We start from the raw sequence: 18397 nt of genomic DNA on the forward strand, positions 1-18397 counted from the left end.
CAAGCCCCACAAGCAACAAACACAGATAAAGTGCAAAAGACGGGGAGAATTTGTTTTATCAGCCATTCTGTGGGCCGCAATGGGGTGTTTCTTTTGCATGTGTCCTTCTTTGCTGAACGAGTCCTGCTCCAACAAAGCTGGTGTATAGCGCCAATGTTTATAGCCTTTGCTCCAGTCCGCCGGTATTGGTGAAAATTAGCAAATGTATTAATTTCATTGAGATGGATTATACTAATATAAAAGAAAATTATGTAATTTATCCATTTACTGTTAAAAGTGGTATCATGCAGTAGTATCATGCAACTCATGCCCGAGAATCAAAGCCTCTCCTTAAGTAGTGTCAACAACAACTGGAAGTGTTTGTTTGGTCGCGGAGCCCCTCTTCTGAAGGCGGTTCTGGACCTTTAACTTTTCTTTTTCCTGTGACTTTTGCAGACAATCGTAGTTGCGAAGTTCCTCCTTCTTGCCTTTTTTACTAAGAATGGGGAATGGTGACGGATCCTGTGGCCCTTTTGGCCACTCGCTGGCATCAATTAGAAACATTGCTTTCTTGAACGGCGTCAAAGACTTTGGTACCTTCAAACCCTTGGTCTCAAAGAAGTCAGCCATTGCTTCAAAGGCTTTGTTAGCAAGGAAACGGATCTGCCGCCGCCACGGTTCCGCAAGTAATTCCATTGGATTGACTGTACCTGTAGGCAACGGAGGTACCTGTGCCGGAAGGAACAGAGAAAAGTACTCCATTCCAAAGCGAATTTGACTCGAAATGCCCCTCTGTTTGGTTCCACCGCTATACATCTGCAAATGCCACTGTTGAAAATGCCATTGCTGAAATAAATCCGTGAGGTCCATATCCTTGAGCTTCTCGGGAAGAGAATACACTGGGAGTACCTGCTGGTCTATTTCTAGCATTCTTTCTGCTGCAGAAGGATTGATGGGTAGTTGTTCCTGACCCTGATTGATGGCAGGGATAAGGATATCTGGTTTCCCCAGAGCCTCTTTTAGCAATGTCTTTATCTCTGCAAGCGCTTGCCTGCATTCCTCAATTGCTTGCCCTTGTATGCTGACAGTGGTAGTTAGCTCCTTAAGTCGGGCATCATGAATGCTTGTAGTCTCCAGCATCCTGCTCTGTCCCAGTTGAATAGTATTCATAGTCCGATTCGTTGTTTCCATGTAGCCTCCCAGTGTCCTAGGATCCGCAGAAAATTGCTCCTCCCCGACAACCTCTAGCATCTCAGACCAGCTTGCTGACTCAAAATTTCTCTCGAGAAAGTCTTTCTGAACCAAAGTACTCCATGCTTTCAACTCATCCCACAAGATGCCTGCTGTTTGACTTGCCTTAAGGATTCGTAACAGAAACGGGTGCTTTTCGATACAAGTGCGTTGACCTTGTCGGAATGGGTGAGACGGATTTGGATGTTCTTGAAGGACTTTGACAAACTTGGGCAGATAACGGAGAATAGTTGCCGTCAAGAGATCATACAGATTTCGTAACTCACGAAGTCGATTTTTCCGATCGTCAATGGTGCAAAATATATTGGAGTCTATGCCTTTGTCTTCGTAGTTCACAAATAGTGCAGCAACAAAACAACGAACCTTCTCTGCTTCTTTAAATCCCTGAAGTCGAATGGGATGGAGTCTTGGAGGACGCCCACCTAGTATCTCACCACGAAAAGATGGCGTATTCCATTCGCTGAACACCCTCGAAACTTGTCGATCATTTTTCGGATTAAATGATAGGTAATCAAAAATAGTATGCACTGCTTTCATCAGCCATCCTGCCCGGAAGCATACCCATGTTGTGAGCAATAGAGCACTTTCATTTGCCATTTCGACTGCAGAGCGCTTAGCCGAATGTGTTGAGAGTCCGGCTGAAATGCCGTGTTTATGAAGCAAACCGCTATAGTAATAGGCAGCATTGGCTGGGGGATCCAATCCAACCGTTTCTTCTTCTCCTGTCAGATTGAATATTCCTGGCTCATTGTTGACACTAGTTGTACCGACGCAGCTGCTGCCATCAAATTCCTCGCTAAAATCTTCATCATCCTGATACAAACCGGCAGCTCTAGCCATTTCGTTCGGACCTACAAGCTCCTCGCTTGTCTTAATTAGTCGCTCCAAAAGTGCTTGAAAGTACTTGGTGACTTTTTTGCTGGAATCTACCTTTGCTTTCAAAGTACTATCTTGGGTAGTCTCATTTCCAATTTCTTCATCATTGATGTTTCCAGCTGATAAATTGCGCAACTCCACTTTTTCGGCAAAGGTCGGGAACAACGAGTCGTTTGGGTTGGTATTCATCACAGCACTATAGGCAAATGCAAACACCCAATCAAGCAACATTTCACTTTGGTGAGGAACAATAGAAAGATCCTGCTCGTGGCTGACTTTCGACCTCCACAGCCTCACAACAAAGGTCTTGTCACCACTATCGGCCCATTCTGATGGCTCTCCAAGAGAAACTCTAGACCGTGATATCATGGCCACTTCCTGGCCCCGGCCGGCTAAGTATCGGAGCGTCAAAAGATAAAATAACATATCCGCCATCGGAAAAGAACCGTCCCAGATACATAACAACGCAATTACAAGAAAGTCGTTCCGAGCAGCTGTGACATGAGATCTGGCCAGAGGCGTCTTGTTCCGGACGGCTCTTTCAACAAAACGTCTTGTCATGGACTGGCGAATTCGCGTTTGTTGCGCATCGTCGAAAGATCTCTTTAGCCCCAAATCAAGGCAACGACGAAGAATCTCGTTCTTAATGGAGCTCAGGTATCGTTCTGCCGTGTTGTACGAAATTCCGTTGCCATCCGAGAAATTGTCCTGCGTTTCGTTCTTATTCCCACGGAGTTTTTCGGCCCTTGTCAAATATCCAGCAAAGAGATTCAGCAGTTTGTCGTTGATCTTTTCCACGGCGATGGTTTTGAACGAGTACTGCGTCTGCGCATCACCATCCAATCTTTTGCTGTTATCAATGTTGTTGCTATCTGTGCTGTTATTGACGCTTCTTATTGGAAAGAGCTGCTGCTTCTCTTTTCCGCCAATGGTGCCGGACAAAATTACCTCTTCAAGGAAGAGATCGAAGTGCCGAGATGCCGCCTTGAGCGATGACTCCGAAGAGCATCCCTTGCGAAGTTCGGTGACACCCTTGAGTTTTTGACAATTCATGATGTCTCAGCTAGGAAACAAGAGAACGAATCAGCAACAAAGGTACACAGTGCCTGCGGGTTTTGACTAGTATTGATTATTGTCTACTGCTGAACCAGAGGGGGAGGAGCGAAAATGATCAAGTTGCTATTGCTTGCTATCCTTCTGTTTACTTCCCTTCCTTTCTTGGGAGGCAACAAACCGCTGCGACGTCAGGCACTACAAACGTCGTGGTTCAACTATCGACACGGCAAGAATGCGATGCGTCCGGCGAACAGGGAAAATGTGAGGCCTGTTTGGCGAAGAAAGATCACCGGCCGGACAGATTTGAAATTCCTGTGACATCGGCCGAGTCCGGGTTCTCCGTGACGTGGCACTGTGGCGACGGACAGGCGCGATTACAAACCTGTAGTCGATCCGTAAAACGGCCCAAAACTGTGGGACGAAGGAACTTACAGTTAGTTTTAATGTAGTTTTCTCCATGATGAGGGTGGAGAGAGTCTTTAGATCACTTTAGCAAGATTCCCAACAGGAAAAGTCAGCAAGATCATGTCAACAGGGACCTGTCTCCAAGTGATAATGGAGAAATTAGATTGTTCAGTTGTGATATTTGGGGAAGCAGATGTCAACCTACTACAGAATTTCTGAACAAGCGGGCTGAGAGAGCCTGGTATTTGACCCAAGCTTCTACATCCTATTACTGTAGGTGAAACTTGTACTTATTGGCTCGAAAAGGCGAAGAGTACTTCACATTCTTTGTACAGTCATCTTGGCATTGGTTTGCATAGTGAAGGAGTCCCGAATGCAGTCAATTACCCCCTTGTAGACAGGGTGGGGCTCGCTATCAAGTACTCGAGTTTTTTGGGTTTGTGCTGATTCTACGAAAACACAATTAAGAGTTAACCTAGTACCCTTATTTGCGGTGAGTTTCACATCTTATTTGCGGATATTTGTGGTGTTTTGGTCCAAAACACCGCATTTCAGGAGGCCTGGTCACAACGAAGAAAGATTTAGGATATGACGGACGAAACATGAATTCGTGTACATTGCCAATCTCACCGTTCCCGTCGAAAAAAAATGCTAATAAGTAACAAATACAATATAATATTTACGGTCAAAAGCCTTGTGATTGGATTGGGCATAATGGCATTCAGCTACTTAACAGCAAGATTTATTGTTTCATAGAACGTGACTGTGAACTATTAACGCAAAGTTGTTTTGTTGTGTTATTTCCAACCCGACACATGACCAAAACATTGGTATCCATTCTTCTTTCATGCATATAGGCCATATCACTATCGAGTATTCGAACAAAACAATAGCATTTTGTTTCGTTTCCGCAACTAAAAGTCGAAGTAGCGCAACGAGCCATTGCTCAAGGATGATTGTTAGATTGAGAAGTGGTCGATCTGTCGGAAACGTGCAGATTCTGTCTGTGATAGCAATTGCCTTCCTGTCCTTTTCACAAATGTATGTGAGCATAAACGACGCAGCATTTTTTCCAGAAACGTTTGTCGGTAGGGAGTCAACAGTGTTGAAGACCCCCATTGGGATAGATGAAATCGAGCGCGCTACTAGAAGGTTTTTCGAGAATTCGACGGAGCGCACTGCACTGGAACCTGCTCCTAGACCTTCAATCGAAGACCTCGCTGACGGACCAAAAGTCACGGGTGATGTTGCGTGGCTCCTTCAGTTTGCTTTGTTGGGATTCCCCAAATGCGGCACATCCTTCATGATGCGCTATCTCGGCCAGCACGACGAAATAGCCATGCTGAGAGATAAGGAACACTGCGAACTGACAACGGGTACTAAAGACTCTGTCCTTGTCAAGGCCCTATTAGACGGACTCCCCATTGGTAACTACGCGCGCGGGCTGAAGTGTCCGAAACATCTAGAAAGACCTTTGGCCATGGATCGCCTCTTCCGGTATTTTCCGAATGTAAGAGTAATTGTTGGGGTCCGGCACCCCGTCCTTTGGTACGTACCTTTGATAGCACATGACGGAATCCTTACCAGAAACGACTCTATACTAATATCTTCGTTTGACAAAAATGGCACAGGTTTGAATCATTCTACAACTGTAAGTATTCATGCGCTTCATTCTTCTTTCGGCACTGTCTTTTATAGATGTCTTCTCACACAAGTAATCTGCTTCTAGATCGCCATTTGGAGGGGCATCATCTACTACCAGCACAGGAATTGATAGGGAATTGTTGGAATCTCGGTCCCACTGAAAAGGTGCGTTCCGTCTGTACCGAACGAGCCAAGTTTCACAATCATTTAGCTCGCTTGGGAAAGACGAGCATGCAGAGTGCGGAGGAGCGACAGCACTTCTCGGCCGACGTGCAAAATGTATCGTATGCCCATGGTTTCTCCAGTACCAAAGTGTTTCTGTACGACATGGCACAGCTCGAGGACAAAAACCAGGACCGTTCCGATATCCTTTTAGAAGACTTGCGGAGTTTCCTGCGCGTTACAAAGCCCTTTCCGCCAATGGTGGAGGAGCCAAAAGCAGTATCCAACGCAACACGCATTGATATTTGTGACGTCGAGTACGACCATTTACGCGAGGTGCTTTTGGATACCGGCGTGAAGGCATCGAGATGGATCCGTCGTTTTTTTGTCCATGCCGAGGGTGTGACGGTGTCGTCACCCGACTTTCTGGATCAGTTATTGGCCAAGTGGGAAGAAGATCCTTGCGAAGAGCGCCGGGCCAAGAGCAACGCCTCTCTGTCGCGACCGGATCGCACTACCTAAACTGCATGACTCTGAAGTGGTAGTGTTGATCATTTTTCCTGAGTGGCGCAGTGTAGATAAAGAAGCGAGGAACAGAATCTTCGTTAACCTTTGGAAACGAAAGACATGAATGAATTCATATGTGACGGTTGCATTTTCATGCTTTGCTACACTTAGGGTTTAGATCATAGTTTGTATGTGAATTCGTGGGTAATGTGTTGGTAACATACAGATACCTTACAAGTCGTTTATGTTTTGACTGGCGAGGTCTGTCCGAAGTACGGCACCTGACCGACAGTAACCGCCATTTCAATTCACCAAGTAGGAAAGGCAGACAGACCCATCCATCTTCCATTCAATCCTCGAGACGCACTTTCGTGACTCCTGGTCGAGATTCTCGTTGTTGACTGTGAAGGTTGGATGCGGACTCAACAGTCAAGGAGCTGGACCGGACCCTATCTCACTAATCGCCGACTCGCATTCCGTAGTAACATTTGTATTGTGTGCGATTTCGCTCACAGTACAAACAGTCATGCCGTTCATGGTATCTCCTGGCACTGTGCTTTTGCTGTTGGGTGTTCTGAGTCGAAATGTCTCCCTAGCGTCGTTGGATCCGAGCCACTTTCAATCCTACTCCTTCCATGTTGCGCAAGAATCTCCAGCAACGGAGACGCCGACGGACAGCACCGATTCGGATGAGACTGTTCGGAAACAGCAGACTCCGTCGCTGGCTAGACACCAGATTAATGATGGAGAGGATGACAGCCGGCAACCAAATGTAGTGGCAAGCTCTTTACTCATGTACGAAAAAGGTTGCGTCGTGTCGTCTAGTGAAGTGTACCCAGGGTCTACGCCATTGGACACTGCTGACGATACGGAAACCAGTTTGCACAAACAGGCCTACACGGAAATTTGGAGTCTGGAGGATGAAGAATTGTGGAGAGAGTATGAAGACGATGAAGATGAAGATGATGACAACGACGATGGACATTCTTCGATGCTTTCCAACGCGTCAGTCAAACGCACACGTACACGTGCACGTATATCCACCAATAGAGGGACGAGAGAAGCGCTCGCATCGTCTACCAACACACATCTGCCGTCTCCTGTGACCTCTGCTACGCTCTCCGCCCTCCGAGGAGGCAGTAAGGGCACAGTCTCCGGCATCTTGGGATCGGAAGTCGTCAAACGACTTTACGTCACCGCTCTCGTTACACTCGTGTTTGAGGCATTGGTGGGGCACATTCTGGAATTTTTCAAAATTGTCATGCAGACCCGAGACGACGGTTCTTCTTACGGCACGGTTGTCCGAGAAATTACGCTCGAAAAGGGTATTCTGGGACTCTGGGACGGCTTTGTCCCCTGGGGCGTCGTACAGGCCGTGGGCAAGGGTGCCGTGTTTGGACTCGCGCACGCCGCCGCCAAAGATTTACTCGTACCGCTCGCACAAGACGGTATGCTCCCCATGGCGGCCGCCCTCACATTGGCTGGCGGCATTGGAGGTGGATTTCAAGGCTACGTGCTCTCGCCGACGCTACTATTGAAGACCAGGGTCATGACGAATCCAGTGTTCCGTGAACCCATGAGTCTGTGGCGCACAGTCTATCTCAGTATGCGCATTGGATTTGACGTCGTCCAAACCGAGGGGTTTTGGACTCTCATGAAAGGGGCCAACGTGTTTGCGACCAAGCGAGTGTTTGACTGGGCGAGTCGCTACTTCTTTGCCGATTGGCTAGAGCAGGTTTTTATTCAACTCAAGAACGGACAGCCTTTGACGATCGCGGAAAAGAGTGCGGCTTCACTTTTGGGTGGCGTAGCGTCAACGTGTGTCACTCTCCCTTTGGACGTTCTCGTGGCAAAGACACAGGACGCCAAAAAAGCCGGCGTCAAGGTGTCGGCTTGGACACTTTTTCGAGACGAACTCAGAGAGAAGGGCCTAAGTGGACTCAAGGACTCGTACATGCGCGGATTCGAGGCCCGGCTGCTCCACGTTTGCTTGACAACACTTGGTACGTACTCATGGTGGAATGTTTCTTGGAAGGATGATTTGTCGCGTCTGTTTGCCATTGCAATGAACAAAATCTCAAACCTGGGTATATCAATTGCTTCGTTGGTTGTATAGTCATCAAAACAGGCACGCCCGTGGCCTACGAAGCTTTATACGGCAAGCAAAGTTAATTGATTTATGCTACGATGTCTCTTGATGTTGTTGCTATTGCCCTTTAAAATACGCTGCTCTTCTCTGCTAACAGTGATCGCTTGCGCGGCGGAATAACACTCGCCGGGAGCTCGGAGGGAATGGGTCGACCTTTTTGCAGAACAGCATCACACAAAAACATGGCCACAACGTATTCGTCATGGTCAAAGAGACCGTCCTTATCGATGTCGCTAAGGTTCCAGATTTGGCGAAGTTGGTCCTTTTCGAGCCCCGTTTTGACCAGCACATCACGTGCCTTGGCCGTCGAGAGATAGCCACCATCTGGTCCCAAGGCTTCAAAGCTTGGCAGGAGACGATCTGCTGAATCCTGCAGTGCCCTGTACAACAGAGTAAAGATATTGCATGTTAACACGCTAGACCTGGAGATACGCAAAACGCGTACCGTTTCTTGGTTGTGACACGTACCAGTAATCTTCGTTCTCCTCATCGTAGCCAAAAGGATTGCTTTCGTGAGCCGTTTCTTTTTTGCCGAATTTATTATTGGCGACCGGGACCGGAACCTTGGCGATGCCACCAGCAGCTCCCATTTTGGATCGGATAATGTCGGGAGAGTCCTTTTCACTGGGCAATTCTTCCATGAGTTTGGGAATATCCTCATTCAGGACCCGGTCCAGATCAGCAATTTGTTTTTCCGACAAGGTATTAAACTCGGCAAACTTGGTTTCGTGCAGTTTGTTAGAAAAGCTGGCAATTTCGGGAAAGTCGCCGGGGGCCAAGTCGTACTTTTTCATAATCGTACGAAACACCGTCGGTAAGTCGCTGTGGATGAAACGTAAGGAGAAAATGGTGAGAACGTGTGTGCGTGACCGAAACGACGCCTCCTGGAAAAGATGAACCAACATTACGCAGCAGCCACATATTTAGAGTCACGCATCACCCACAAAACGTACGCAATGAGTTTCTTTTGTTTCTTTTCCTTGCCCATGAGTGCAGGCATTTGTGATTTCAAGTAGCCAATAATGTAGGCCAAGGTCTTGACCTTGCGAATGCGTTTGACGAGTTCATTGATTTTTCGTACGGCTGATTGCCGTGGAAGGACGGCCAAATCCTTCATGAGATCCTTTTCCTCCATTTCGAACAAGTCGGCGTTGTCCATGTGCTGCAGCGGTTGCTGCCAAAAGCTGCCGACGTAAACTCGGGCTACTTCTGGACTGGTCATAGTTTTACCGAGCGACCAAAGTAGCGCACCGTAAACTCGCATCAATTGTTGCCGATCAATCTGATCAGCCTTGTTGAGAATGCATCGAATTTTGTCTTCATGCCCCTTAAGGACATCGATTGCGCCCTTGAGTTCATCCGAGATATCAAGTTTGTGTGCGTCAAAGAGCAGAATAATCAAATCCGCCTTTTCGGCAAACCAGGATACGACTTTCGTGAAATCGTACCCACGGTTGGTGCGTTGCTTTTCTCCCGAAAGGATACCCGGGGTATCGATGAGTGTGATGGATTTCAAAACACTACTTGGTAATTGACTGCCTTCGAGGCGACTCAGAAAACTGACTCCAAAGCGCTCGAGACCCCGAAAGGGTAGATCAGGATGCACCGAGAGAGCATTTCCCGGAATAGTGCGTTCTTCCGGGCCGTTCAGCAATACGGTGAATCGATCGGTAGTAGGCTCGGGACCGATCCGTTGACCAGGAAAGTCTCTACCGAGTAGGTAACGAATGAAGGAAGTCTTTCCTACACTGTATTGTCCAACCAGAAGCACTTGAGGCTTGGCTGTGTTATCACGAGAGAGTGCAAGAGTGTGTGAGGTCCTTTGCCAACACTAAAAGCATTTGGCAAAAGCAAAAGAACCTCAAACTTCGTTTGGAGTACGCACCATCAAACTCGACGTCACTCAAAAGTGGACTTTCAAAGAAATAATCGTAGCGATACTTCTTTTCGACGGGATAGACAGAATTTTTGTACAGCTTCTTGAGACGAGCAGCGACAATGGCCGTCCGATCCGCGGTCTGATCGATCGTTTTTCCGCTTTTCGGTGATTGCGCCGCTTCTTTCGACATGGGAATAGCAACGTCGATCTGAAAAGCGCTCGGGTGCGGCAATCGGCTGTCGAAGCGCTGTGGGAATACGCAATCTCACGACGACGAAGACGATCTTGTCCGGATGACAGGATCACGACGACGTGCACGCGGGAAAGACTCCGTGCCAGGATTCTTTTTTGTGTGTGTGTGTATGCCGGTATCCCTTGGATCGATCGATTTGGCGATGCGATGGGCTGTTCCCGTGCTCGGTTCCATCCATTTTTCGGCGGGAGAGCTTAGTTTTCGGAGTTTGTTGTCGTTCGTGACACGAGCGAGAAATACGTTTGCCCGTGAGTCACAGTCAATCGACGACGTCAGAGCCGTGAAAGTTTTCGAAGAACGACTGCGGAATCGAACCTCGTTTACAGGGGCGAAAGCATAATCCGTGCGAGCCCTACGACGGATCGATCGCAGGCAACACTACGGACTGTTACACGTACCAAAATTAACTAACTACTTACCTACGTAACTAACAAACAGTAACAACTACCGAACTATACAATGTACGGCGAGTCGATAGATGAAAAATGGCTGTTCCTTATACCACTGAAGTATTGGTACTATTGGAGGGGTTGACTGACGCTGCCGCGGTTTCTTCGAGATCCAAATTACAGAGTGGACACTTCACGTGATTGGAGGTCCAGGAATCGATGCACTCTTCGTGATACAAGTGTCCACAGGGCAATTGCACAATTTCTTCTCCATCTTCGTATTCACCCAAGCAAATGGAACAGTGCGGCCCATCCTCTACCATCGAGCCTACTTCTTTTTGTGAGACACTCCCGTAGCCGTCCTTCTTGAAAATCTTTGGAATTCCGTGATCACCCGCACTACTGTGGTTATGGTTGTGGGTAACGTCTTGATAGACAAAGCGTTTCCAGGTGGCTCTGGCTTCCTCACTGACACCAGGCGACGCGTTTGCACCCTCGGAATTGCCGTATCCTCCTTCCATGGCTTGCCGCTGGGATTCCATAATCGCTAGTGCCAATTGGGCTTGAAAACTGAGCATCCGCAAATCGTGCCGGGGTGCCGAGGTGTTGTTCCCGTTTTCGTCCGATCGGTCCAAGTAATTGGCAATCCGGCGATCCAATTCTTCTTCCCGTTCTTGCATGTGCCGAATCCAACGAGCGGTCCAGGACGTGCCGACCAAACACAACAACATGAGACCGTAGTCTTCCTCCAAAAAAGCTTCCATCCAGAGTTTGAACAGGACAAAGACGGCGAGGAAACTGCACGCGTGTGCCCGCCGACGCGTGAGTTCACGTTCTTCTTCCAGTTCGGCTAGTGTCAGAGTGGATCGTTGGGGCGCCAAGAGACCATCAACGGTTGCGGCTACATCGAATCGTGTGTCGCCGAGTTCGGGATCCCGTTCGTCGACACTGTCGTCGTCCGGGTCCGCGTCGTTGTCGACACCAGACGCGACCGACAATTGGGAAGACGGCTCAGATGCTGGTGTCGGTGTGGATAGAGGGTGAGTCAACGAGTCGTTGGCGTTCGCAACGTCGGCGGTGAGCGTGGGAGTGACCGAGTGTGGTGTGCTAGCGTCGTCTGGTTCCACACGAGCACTTTCGTATCGTGCGCGGTGTCGATCCAGCGAAAAGACGTTGCTCCATCGAGACGGCACGTTACTGCCATTGGCAGTTGTCGCTGTTGATGTCATGACACGTAGCAAGTATTGCTATGTTCGTGTAGTAGTTGTGAAGGGGAACAACCGGAAGGTCAGCGAACGCGTTCGGAAGTTACTGTAAGTTACCCAGGCACCTTCCCAGTATACGTGACGGTGACGCTGACACCGCGTAGGAAAGCCGTACCAAAAATCCTACCCGCCGGAATACTGGTAGATGCCGTTCGTGCGGAAAAACAGACTGTGAGAGATTTTGTTCCTGCGGTCGAGTGTGGATGTTCCGCGGACACGAAGTCACGACTCGAAATCAACCAATGAAAAGTAGACACTCGAAACGACAAGAGTTGTCCATACCCGCCAAAAGCAAGTACCATACTATAGTAACACAGCGGATATCCTACCGAAATGCACGATGGACTCGTCCCCTACCCAGAACAACAACACACTACCTACATCCAACCCCTAGTTTACTGTCCACAGGCGTAAAAAAATCCAAACCTTGTTTACGTATTAGTACAAAAATGTATAAAATGAAATCAAAATCGACTTACACAGCTCCATCCAATGATGGAGCGTGATTGCTCTTTCTGGTCGGAGTGTGCAATGCGGCATTCCGGGTATAGCGGGATACGTTTTGGCGCTGGATGGACAACAGAATGCCCAGCAGCAGACACGATCCACCAGCCGCCACCCCAAAGGCGGCCTGGGTCACGTAAGTGCGTACCGCCAAGGCTTCGGTAGTCCCCAACGCGGCCGCAAACGCACGCCGGTACGACTCCGGGACCATCAATTTCGTCAGCACGACACAGGCTAGAAAGTAACACCCAATGCCCATCCCCATTGCGTGGGCCAACACCGTAGAGCCTCCCAGATTCAAATGACCCGGATCCGTACGAGGTCTGTTACTACTGCGGTTAACGGACGGCCGTGACCCTTCGAGGCAGTAGCATTTGCGATAGAAGACTTGCCAGCGACGGTGTAAGAATGCAACCGTCCGCAGCAACGTTCGAATTTGCGAAATACTCAAAACGGCGGTCAGTGCCAAACTGATTACTTGGGAGTACACCGCTGCGTTCACATCCGTTGATTTCGTTGTCGTGGCCCCGTCCCGGCGGGTCCACCACACGACAGCTTGTGTCACCAAGTCAACACCTCCCGACGAGTCTCCATCCTCCTTACTGTGGGTGTGGATCCAAAGATACCGCGCCGCCGAAGCCAAGCGGAGAAGCAACACGGCAGAAAACGCAATGCCGAGCCAGGACTTGACTCGTCCCAGAGGCGTTCGCGCCTCTTGGGCCAAACGTTGCGAGACCTGCATTTCTTCGACATCTTCGTTCAGTTCCGCAACCAGTGTTTCCAAAAACGCAATTTCGGTCGTGATGTGTTTGCGACGTTGCGTAACTTCGTCACCAATGTTGGAAAAGACTTTACTGCCACGACGGTTGCCCCAAAGCGATTGACGAGTTTCCGTTACGGCCAATCCAGTGGGGACTTGAGGGGACGATGTTGAGTGGTTCCCGCGTAGTTCGGCCCGACGATCTTCCAGCGATGTTTGGGTGTGTTGGAGTTCAATGCGGGCCTGTCTGATTGCGTCGTCATGAATAGGTTCCAGATACCAACCAGCCAAGCAAGAATGCGGCATGGAAACACTACCAAAGCCGTTCAAGCAAGAAGACAATAATATGCCGACGGCGACCAGCCACGAGACGGCCTGCGACAGAAAGGGAGCCGAAGGAGACGTGTGTATCACGAGTGGACCCAGTATTCGAAGCAGTGCGAACGTAGAAAGTACACCTAGAATGGATCCCAGGACTGCGCCGGTTCGGAGGCTGTGTATTCGTCCCGAGGGAAGGGAGGAGCTCGTCTCGGGCAATCTAGCATCATCATGGAACGCAAAAGTCGATTGGTGGTGTGTGGTGGGCAGTGAGGTCTTGACCTGCCTGTATCGGAAGGGTTGACTGAAAGTGAATTGATCCGCGACGTAAGCAATTGGCAGTAGAATCATATAATGGAGAAGTTGGAGAGTGGAGTGAAGTACGCAGCGAACCATTCGATACAATAGTCGTAGTGACCAGTGGTATTGCCGCGGAGAGACAAAGGATCGTTTCTTTTCTTCGTCTGGATCAAGTTTTTGTTGACCAGCAAAGCAATCGTCGCGTATGGTAGCAAAAATCTGACCTCCAATCAAGCTCGGGAGCACGACGAGCATGAGCAAAACTTGCGTCCAGAGAACGACCTGATAAGCCGTTTCGATTCGCACGCACCGTCTTGACTGTGAGTGCGTTTCCGACTCTTCATTCGGACACAGAATTATCGTCCACCAAGTACTAGAAGAAGAGAACGATACGGACATCATCATGATCATCTCCACGAAACTCAGGGAGAGCAGGCAGAACGATAGAAACAAGCAAGCCAGGACGGGTCTATACGTCTGTTGCGACTCATCCACTCGTCGTACGTTCGTCCGAACGTAGCTTGTCAGACCCGCCGAGGCGACGAGATAAGCCACGTCCATAAGAAAGGAACTCGGTATTAACGGAGAATCATCCAGACGAGTCCCTAACTTTCGAGAGGATCATGGTCGTCCTGGAACGAACGCTCCAGATTTGTTGTTTCTGTGTAGTGTTGGGAAAGTCACAGTCAGAACGGTTTTCCCACGGTCTAACGCTGCTCCTACGACTACCGTTGGGGTACCGGTGACATTAGCGGACCTTAACTCCGGGTCTTTCTGTGGCCCCACTTCCTTTCCTCACGGGTACCTAATACTACCTAATACGCCAACTCGCGACACTCACTGTTAAAAGCGATCCGTCGGCTGTCGTTAATAATTCACTGTGATTGGTAATTTTTGTCTATTGACATTTCCAGGACGGAATCGTCTCCAACAACCGTTCAATGGCTTGCGGACGAAACTGGCCATCACAGGCTCGACCATGGGAATACTGCGAGCTTGAAAGACGTCGGGCAAACTATCTTTGTTGACGTGTTCCCCACTGTTTCCGTTCGAAGAACAAAGAAGCTGTCTGTCGCTTTCTGCTCTGATGAGGAGTGACTCCCCGCAGCTCCTTTCAACGAACCGTTCTCTGCTGCGGCTGGGTGGTGTCGTGCACTGTTGGTGTTGGCTGTCGCTGACTTGGTCATTCTCGTTGCTACGTAATCAACACGGTCCAATGGCGCGTGCCTTTTTTTGTAAGCCTCCAGGGATGACCAGATCCTTTGCTGTCCGTCGCCGACGCCGTATTGGGCAACAACAACAACTATTGCGTTTCGCGAGTGATACCTTGACCGGTGATGCCGACCAGGTCCGACAAGCCAAGTACAATGAACTCTTGGATGCGACGACGCTGTCGCTAGCGCCCATGATGGAATACACGGATCGGCATTTCCGTCACTTGGTACGGCTCGTTTCCAACCGCACGCTGCTCTATACGGAAATGGTCGCCGCAAACGCTTTGGCAAACGAACGGAAAAACGTCATGGAAGAGTACCGGCAGACCATAAATAACGCTTCCGAACGTAGTGGTTTCGCCCTTTCCACCACGACAGCATCCGCAACCACGAACGAAATTCTACGAGACAACTACGATGATCACTACCTGCAGCGGTACCTCGCGCAGGGTCGAGTCATGCCGGAAGGCCCGTCGGTCCTGCAATTGGGTGGCTCCGATCCGGAACAAATGTTTCAAGCTGCGCAGACCGTGTTGGACATGACGGCACGCGGACACTGCGATTACACCGCCATTAATCTCAATTGCGGATGTCCCAGTCCTAAAGTGGCCGGCAAAGGATGTTTCGGCGCGGCACTCATGGACGAACCTCAACTGGTGGCGGAACTGACCAAAGCCTTGCACGAAGGTACCGAAGGCCGTTTGCCCGTCACCGTCAAGTGTCGAATCGGTACCGATTCGGATCAAGCCTTCACCAGACAGGCCTACGCCGCCATCGACCCCGAACAAGAGTATTCCAAGCTGCGCAGTTTTATTGAAACGGTGGCATCCGACGGGATCGTGACGGACTTTTCCGTACACGCGCGCATTGCGGTATTGCAAAAGTCGTTCTCGCCGTCGGACAATCGTAAAATCCCACCACTCAAGTACGACATCGTTCGTCGACTCGTACAAGAATATCCCGACTTCACGTTCTCCTTAAATGGCGGTGTCGAAAGCATTTCGCAAGCACAAGCGGAATTTGCCACGTCGCCTGGTCTCAAAGGAGTCATGATTGGACGATCATGGGCTGCGGACCCGTGGAGTTTCGCCATGGCAGACCGGTTGCTGTACAAGGATGAAAATGCACCACGGAACCGTCTCGAAATTTTGCAAGCCTTTGGTCGGCACGCCGATAGAGAAGAAGAATTGGGCGATCCCGTAAAGATTCGACGGTTCATCGTGAAAGCCGTCACTCCTCTGTTTACCGGTGAAATAAATGCGAAACGGTACCGTATTGCGCTGAATGAGATTGCCGGCTTACCCAAGAAGCTTGCGCAGCAGGGAAAATCACTCGACGGGCAAGCACCACTGTCGGAACTCATTTTAAACGCAGCGGTAGAGTACTTTAGCGAAGAAACACTGTTGCGTAGCCCGGAAGAATCCTACGCAAGGATACTGGACGAAGAAGAAAAACGAAAATCGGGTACCGCAGGGGACGGTGTAAGATCAAACTCGGTAGCAGAATGGCAAACGCGACGAAAGGAGGAGGAGCAAGAGCAGCAAGCGTCTTTGAACGGATGAATTGGAACCAATACACGTATGTGATGGACGGGTGACGTGACCTCAGACGAGTCACAAGATTGAACTAACCCTGTCCGATAAGTTCATCCAATGTCAAAGAAAAGCCAAGTGCAAAGTCTAGCAATGTTTATATGCGCAGTTATCTAGTTTGCTACAAAGTTTACTGTGGCGATTGTCTGGAATCGACATACGCCTAGGTTGGATGCCTGCAGCTATTGGAGAGAACCTCCAATAGGCTCAAATCTGGCACTAAAGTGACGCAAAACCGCTGGCTGCTCAACAATACGAACGCCATGGATGTTGCTCTTATGCTCATTGATGTAGCGAAGGACCTCGGACACATAGTCCACATGCGACTGTGTGTAGACCCGACGTGGAAATGCCAGTCGAACCAGCTCCATCGAAGCCGGTGTCTCCTGTCCAAACATAACGGACCCAATCTCGACAGAGCGAATACCGCCCTCAACATAAAGTGCAAGAGAAAGAGCCCATGCCGGAAATTCGGAGACGGGAATGTGGGGAAGCATAGCTGTGGCATCGATGTAGACCGCGTGGCCTCCGGGTGGCTGGACAATCGGTATCCCGGCATCGGTCAGTTGCTTGCCAAAATACGCAACGGATTGTATTCGATACGCTAAATAATCCTCCTCAAGTACTTCTTGTATACCGACAGCAATAGCCTCAAGGTCGTACCCGGCCAGCCCTCCATACGTCGGGAACCCTTCAGTGCGAATCTACAGCGGGGAACACTTTGTAAGACAATAAATGGAACAATTGTACGAAGGGCTCTCCTTTGTTGCAGGTAACTTACCAGTTCATTCTTGCACGCCTGGGCTAGACAATCGTCGTTCAGTGCCAAAAAGCCTCCGATATTTGCCAAGCCGTCCTTCTTAGCTGACATGGTGCAACCATCGGCAAGGCTGAATAGTTCTTGTGCAATTTCTAGCGGAGACTTGCCGGCATAGCCCTCCTCGCGCATTTTGATAAACCAGGCATTCTCCGCGAAACGGCAAGCATCGAGAAAAAAGGGAACACTGAACTTTTTACAAATGTGACTTGCCCCACGGATGTTTGCCATTGAGACAGGCTGTCCACCTCCCGAATTATTCGTAATGGTGACAAACACGATCGGTATTTTTTGCTTGTTGCGCAATAGTTGCTCTTCCAACAGTTCAAGATCTATATTTCCTTTAAAGGGAAGGACGACAGAAGGGGATCGTGCTTCCGATATGGGAATGTCCAAAGCCACGGCCTTGTGGTGTTCGACGTTAGCTCTGGTTGTGTCAAAGTGCGTGTTGTTTGGCACGATATCACCACCCTTCAAGACAGAACCAAAGAGGATTCTCTCTGCTGCTCGACCCTGATGCGTTGGTATGACGTGCTTGTAACCAGTGATGCCTTGTACAGCTGATTTAAATTTATAGAACGATTTTGAACCGGCATAAGATTCGTCACCTTGCATCATCCCACCCCACTGTTTGGCAGACATTGCGCCCGTACCCGAGTCGGTCAACAAGTCAACTAGTACATTGTCAGCATCCAAAAGGAACAAATTAAATCCAGCCTCTTCAATAGCCTTCAATCTTTCTTCGCGTGTGGTCCGACGGATGGATTCCACCGTCTTGATCCGAAATGGTTCGATGATTGTCTTGAATTGCATACTCTTTTATTTTTCAGGAGCCATCGTGTCTTTGACAACACCGCTGAAGTTGCTGCGGCGCTGTCGAACTATCGCTTCTCTTTGCATCAAGAATGCGTACGTCACTCAAAATATGAACGCTTCGCAAACAGCTCCACGCTCTGCTGTGGTTTACTGTAATGTAATCAGCAATGAGAATCGAAGTTTCACAATACGACTTACAGTTAGCCTTGATTGGTGTCACCCATTGATTTTTGGAACGAAACATGCCATAGGTTAGGTGTA

General features: G+C 49.3%; 6 protein-coding genes across 6 annotated transcripts; 3 read left to right on the plus strand and 3 right to left on the minus strand.

Moving 5' to 3' along the window:
* Window positions 1-330: 330 nt before the first annotated feature.
* On the minus strand, window positions 331-3159 carry PHATRDRAFT_40219 (predicted protein; the record flags this gene model as incomplete). Its single annotated transcript, XM_002184215.1, has 1 exon — window positions 331-3159. The coding sequence occupies one exon, from the start codon at window positions 3157-3159 to the stop codon at window positions 331-333; it is 2829 nt and encodes a 942-aa protein (XP_002184251.1).
* A 1162-nt stretch (window positions 3160-4321) lies between these two features.
* PHATRDRAFT_49501 (predicted protein) lies at window positions 4322-5895 on the plus strand (the record flags this gene model as incomplete). Its single annotated transcript, XM_002184099.1, has 3 exons — window positions 4322-5115; window positions 5199-5218; window positions 5297-5895. The coding sequence occupies exons 1-3, from the start codon at window positions 4415-4417 to the stop codon at window positions 5893-5895; spliced, it is 1320 nt and encodes a 439-aa protein (XP_002184135.1). The 5' UTR covers window positions 4322-4414.
* Window positions 5896-6311: 416 nt separating this feature from the next.
* Window positions 6312-7996, plus strand: PHATRDRAFT_49502 (predicted protein; the record flags this gene model as incomplete). The annotated part of the gene is made up of 1 exon (XM_002184100.1): window positions 6312-7996. The coding sequence occupies exon 1, from the start codon at window positions 6407-6409 to the stop codon at window positions 7994-7996; it is 1590 nt and encodes a 529-aa protein (XP_002184136.1). The 5' UTR covers window positions 6312-6406.
* Window positions 7997-8071: 75 nt separating this feature from the next.
* Window positions 8072-10241, minus strand: PHATRDRAFT_30394 (predicted protein). Its single transcript, XM_002184216.1, has 4 exons — window positions 9915-10241; window positions 8983-9811; window positions 8498-8851; window positions 8072-8409 (listed from the first exon to the last, which is right to left on the minus strand). Exons 1-4 carry the CDS (start codon window positions 10096-10098, stop codon window positions 8097-8099), a joined length of 1680 nt encoding a protein of 559 aa, XP_002184252.1. The 5' UTR covers window positions 10099-10241; the 3' UTR covers window positions 8072-8096.
* Window positions 10242-15087: 4846 nt separating this feature from the next.
* On the plus strand, window positions 15088-16206 carry PHATRDRAFT_4127 (predicted protein; the record flags this gene model as incomplete). Its single annotated transcript, XM_002184101.1, has 2 exons — window positions 15088-15216; window positions 15346-16206. Coding segments are annotated over 2 exons (990 nt in total), but the record flags the coding sequence as incomplete, so codon positions are not given.
* Window positions 16207-16583: 377 nt separating this feature from the next.
* Window positions 16584-18348, minus strand: PHATRDRAFT_49505 (predicted protein). Its single transcript, XM_002184217.1, has 2 exons — window positions 17285-18348; window positions 16584-17207 (listed from the first exon to the last, which is right to left on the minus strand). The coding sequence occupies exons 1-2, from the start codon at window positions 18131-18133 to the stop codon at window positions 16686-16688; spliced, it is 1371 nt and encodes a 456-aa protein (XP_002184253.1). The 5' UTR covers window positions 18134-18348; the 3' UTR covers window positions 16584-16685.
* Window positions 18349-18397: the final 49 nt, after the last annotated feature.

This window comes from Phaeodactylum tricornutum, chromosome 22 (assembly GCF_000150955.2).
Source record: "Phaeodactylum tricornutum CCAP 1055/1 chromosome 22, whole genome shotgun sequence".
NCBI lineage: Eukaryota > Bacillariophyta > Bacillariophyceae > Surirellales > Neidiaceae > Phaeodactylum > Phaeodactylum tricornutum.

Excerpts from the sequence above, each read along its gene's own strand:
- PHATRDRAFT_49505 (XM_002184217.1), bottom strand. The coding sequence starts at position 18,133 with ATGCAATTCAAGACAATCATCGAACCATTTCGGATCAAGACGGTGGAA. Across the intron at positions 17,208-17,284 it reads AGGCGTGCAAGAATGAACTG|ATTCGCACTGAAGGGTTCCC; the intron begins GTAAGTTACCTG and ends TCCCCGCTGTAG.
- PHATRDRAFT_30394 (XM_002184216.1), bottom strand. The coding sequence starts at position 10,098 with ATGTCGAAAGAAGCGGCGCAATCACCGAAAAGCGGAAAAACGATCGAT. Across the intron at positions 8,852-8,982 it reads AAACAAAAGAAACTCATTGC|CGACTTACCGACGGTGTTTC; the intron begins GTACGTTTTGTG and ends TTTCATCCACAG. Across the intron at positions 8,410-8,497 it reads GAGGAGAACGAAGATTACTG|GGCACTGCAGGATTCAGCAG; the intron begins GTACGTGTCACA and ends TCTGTTGTACAG.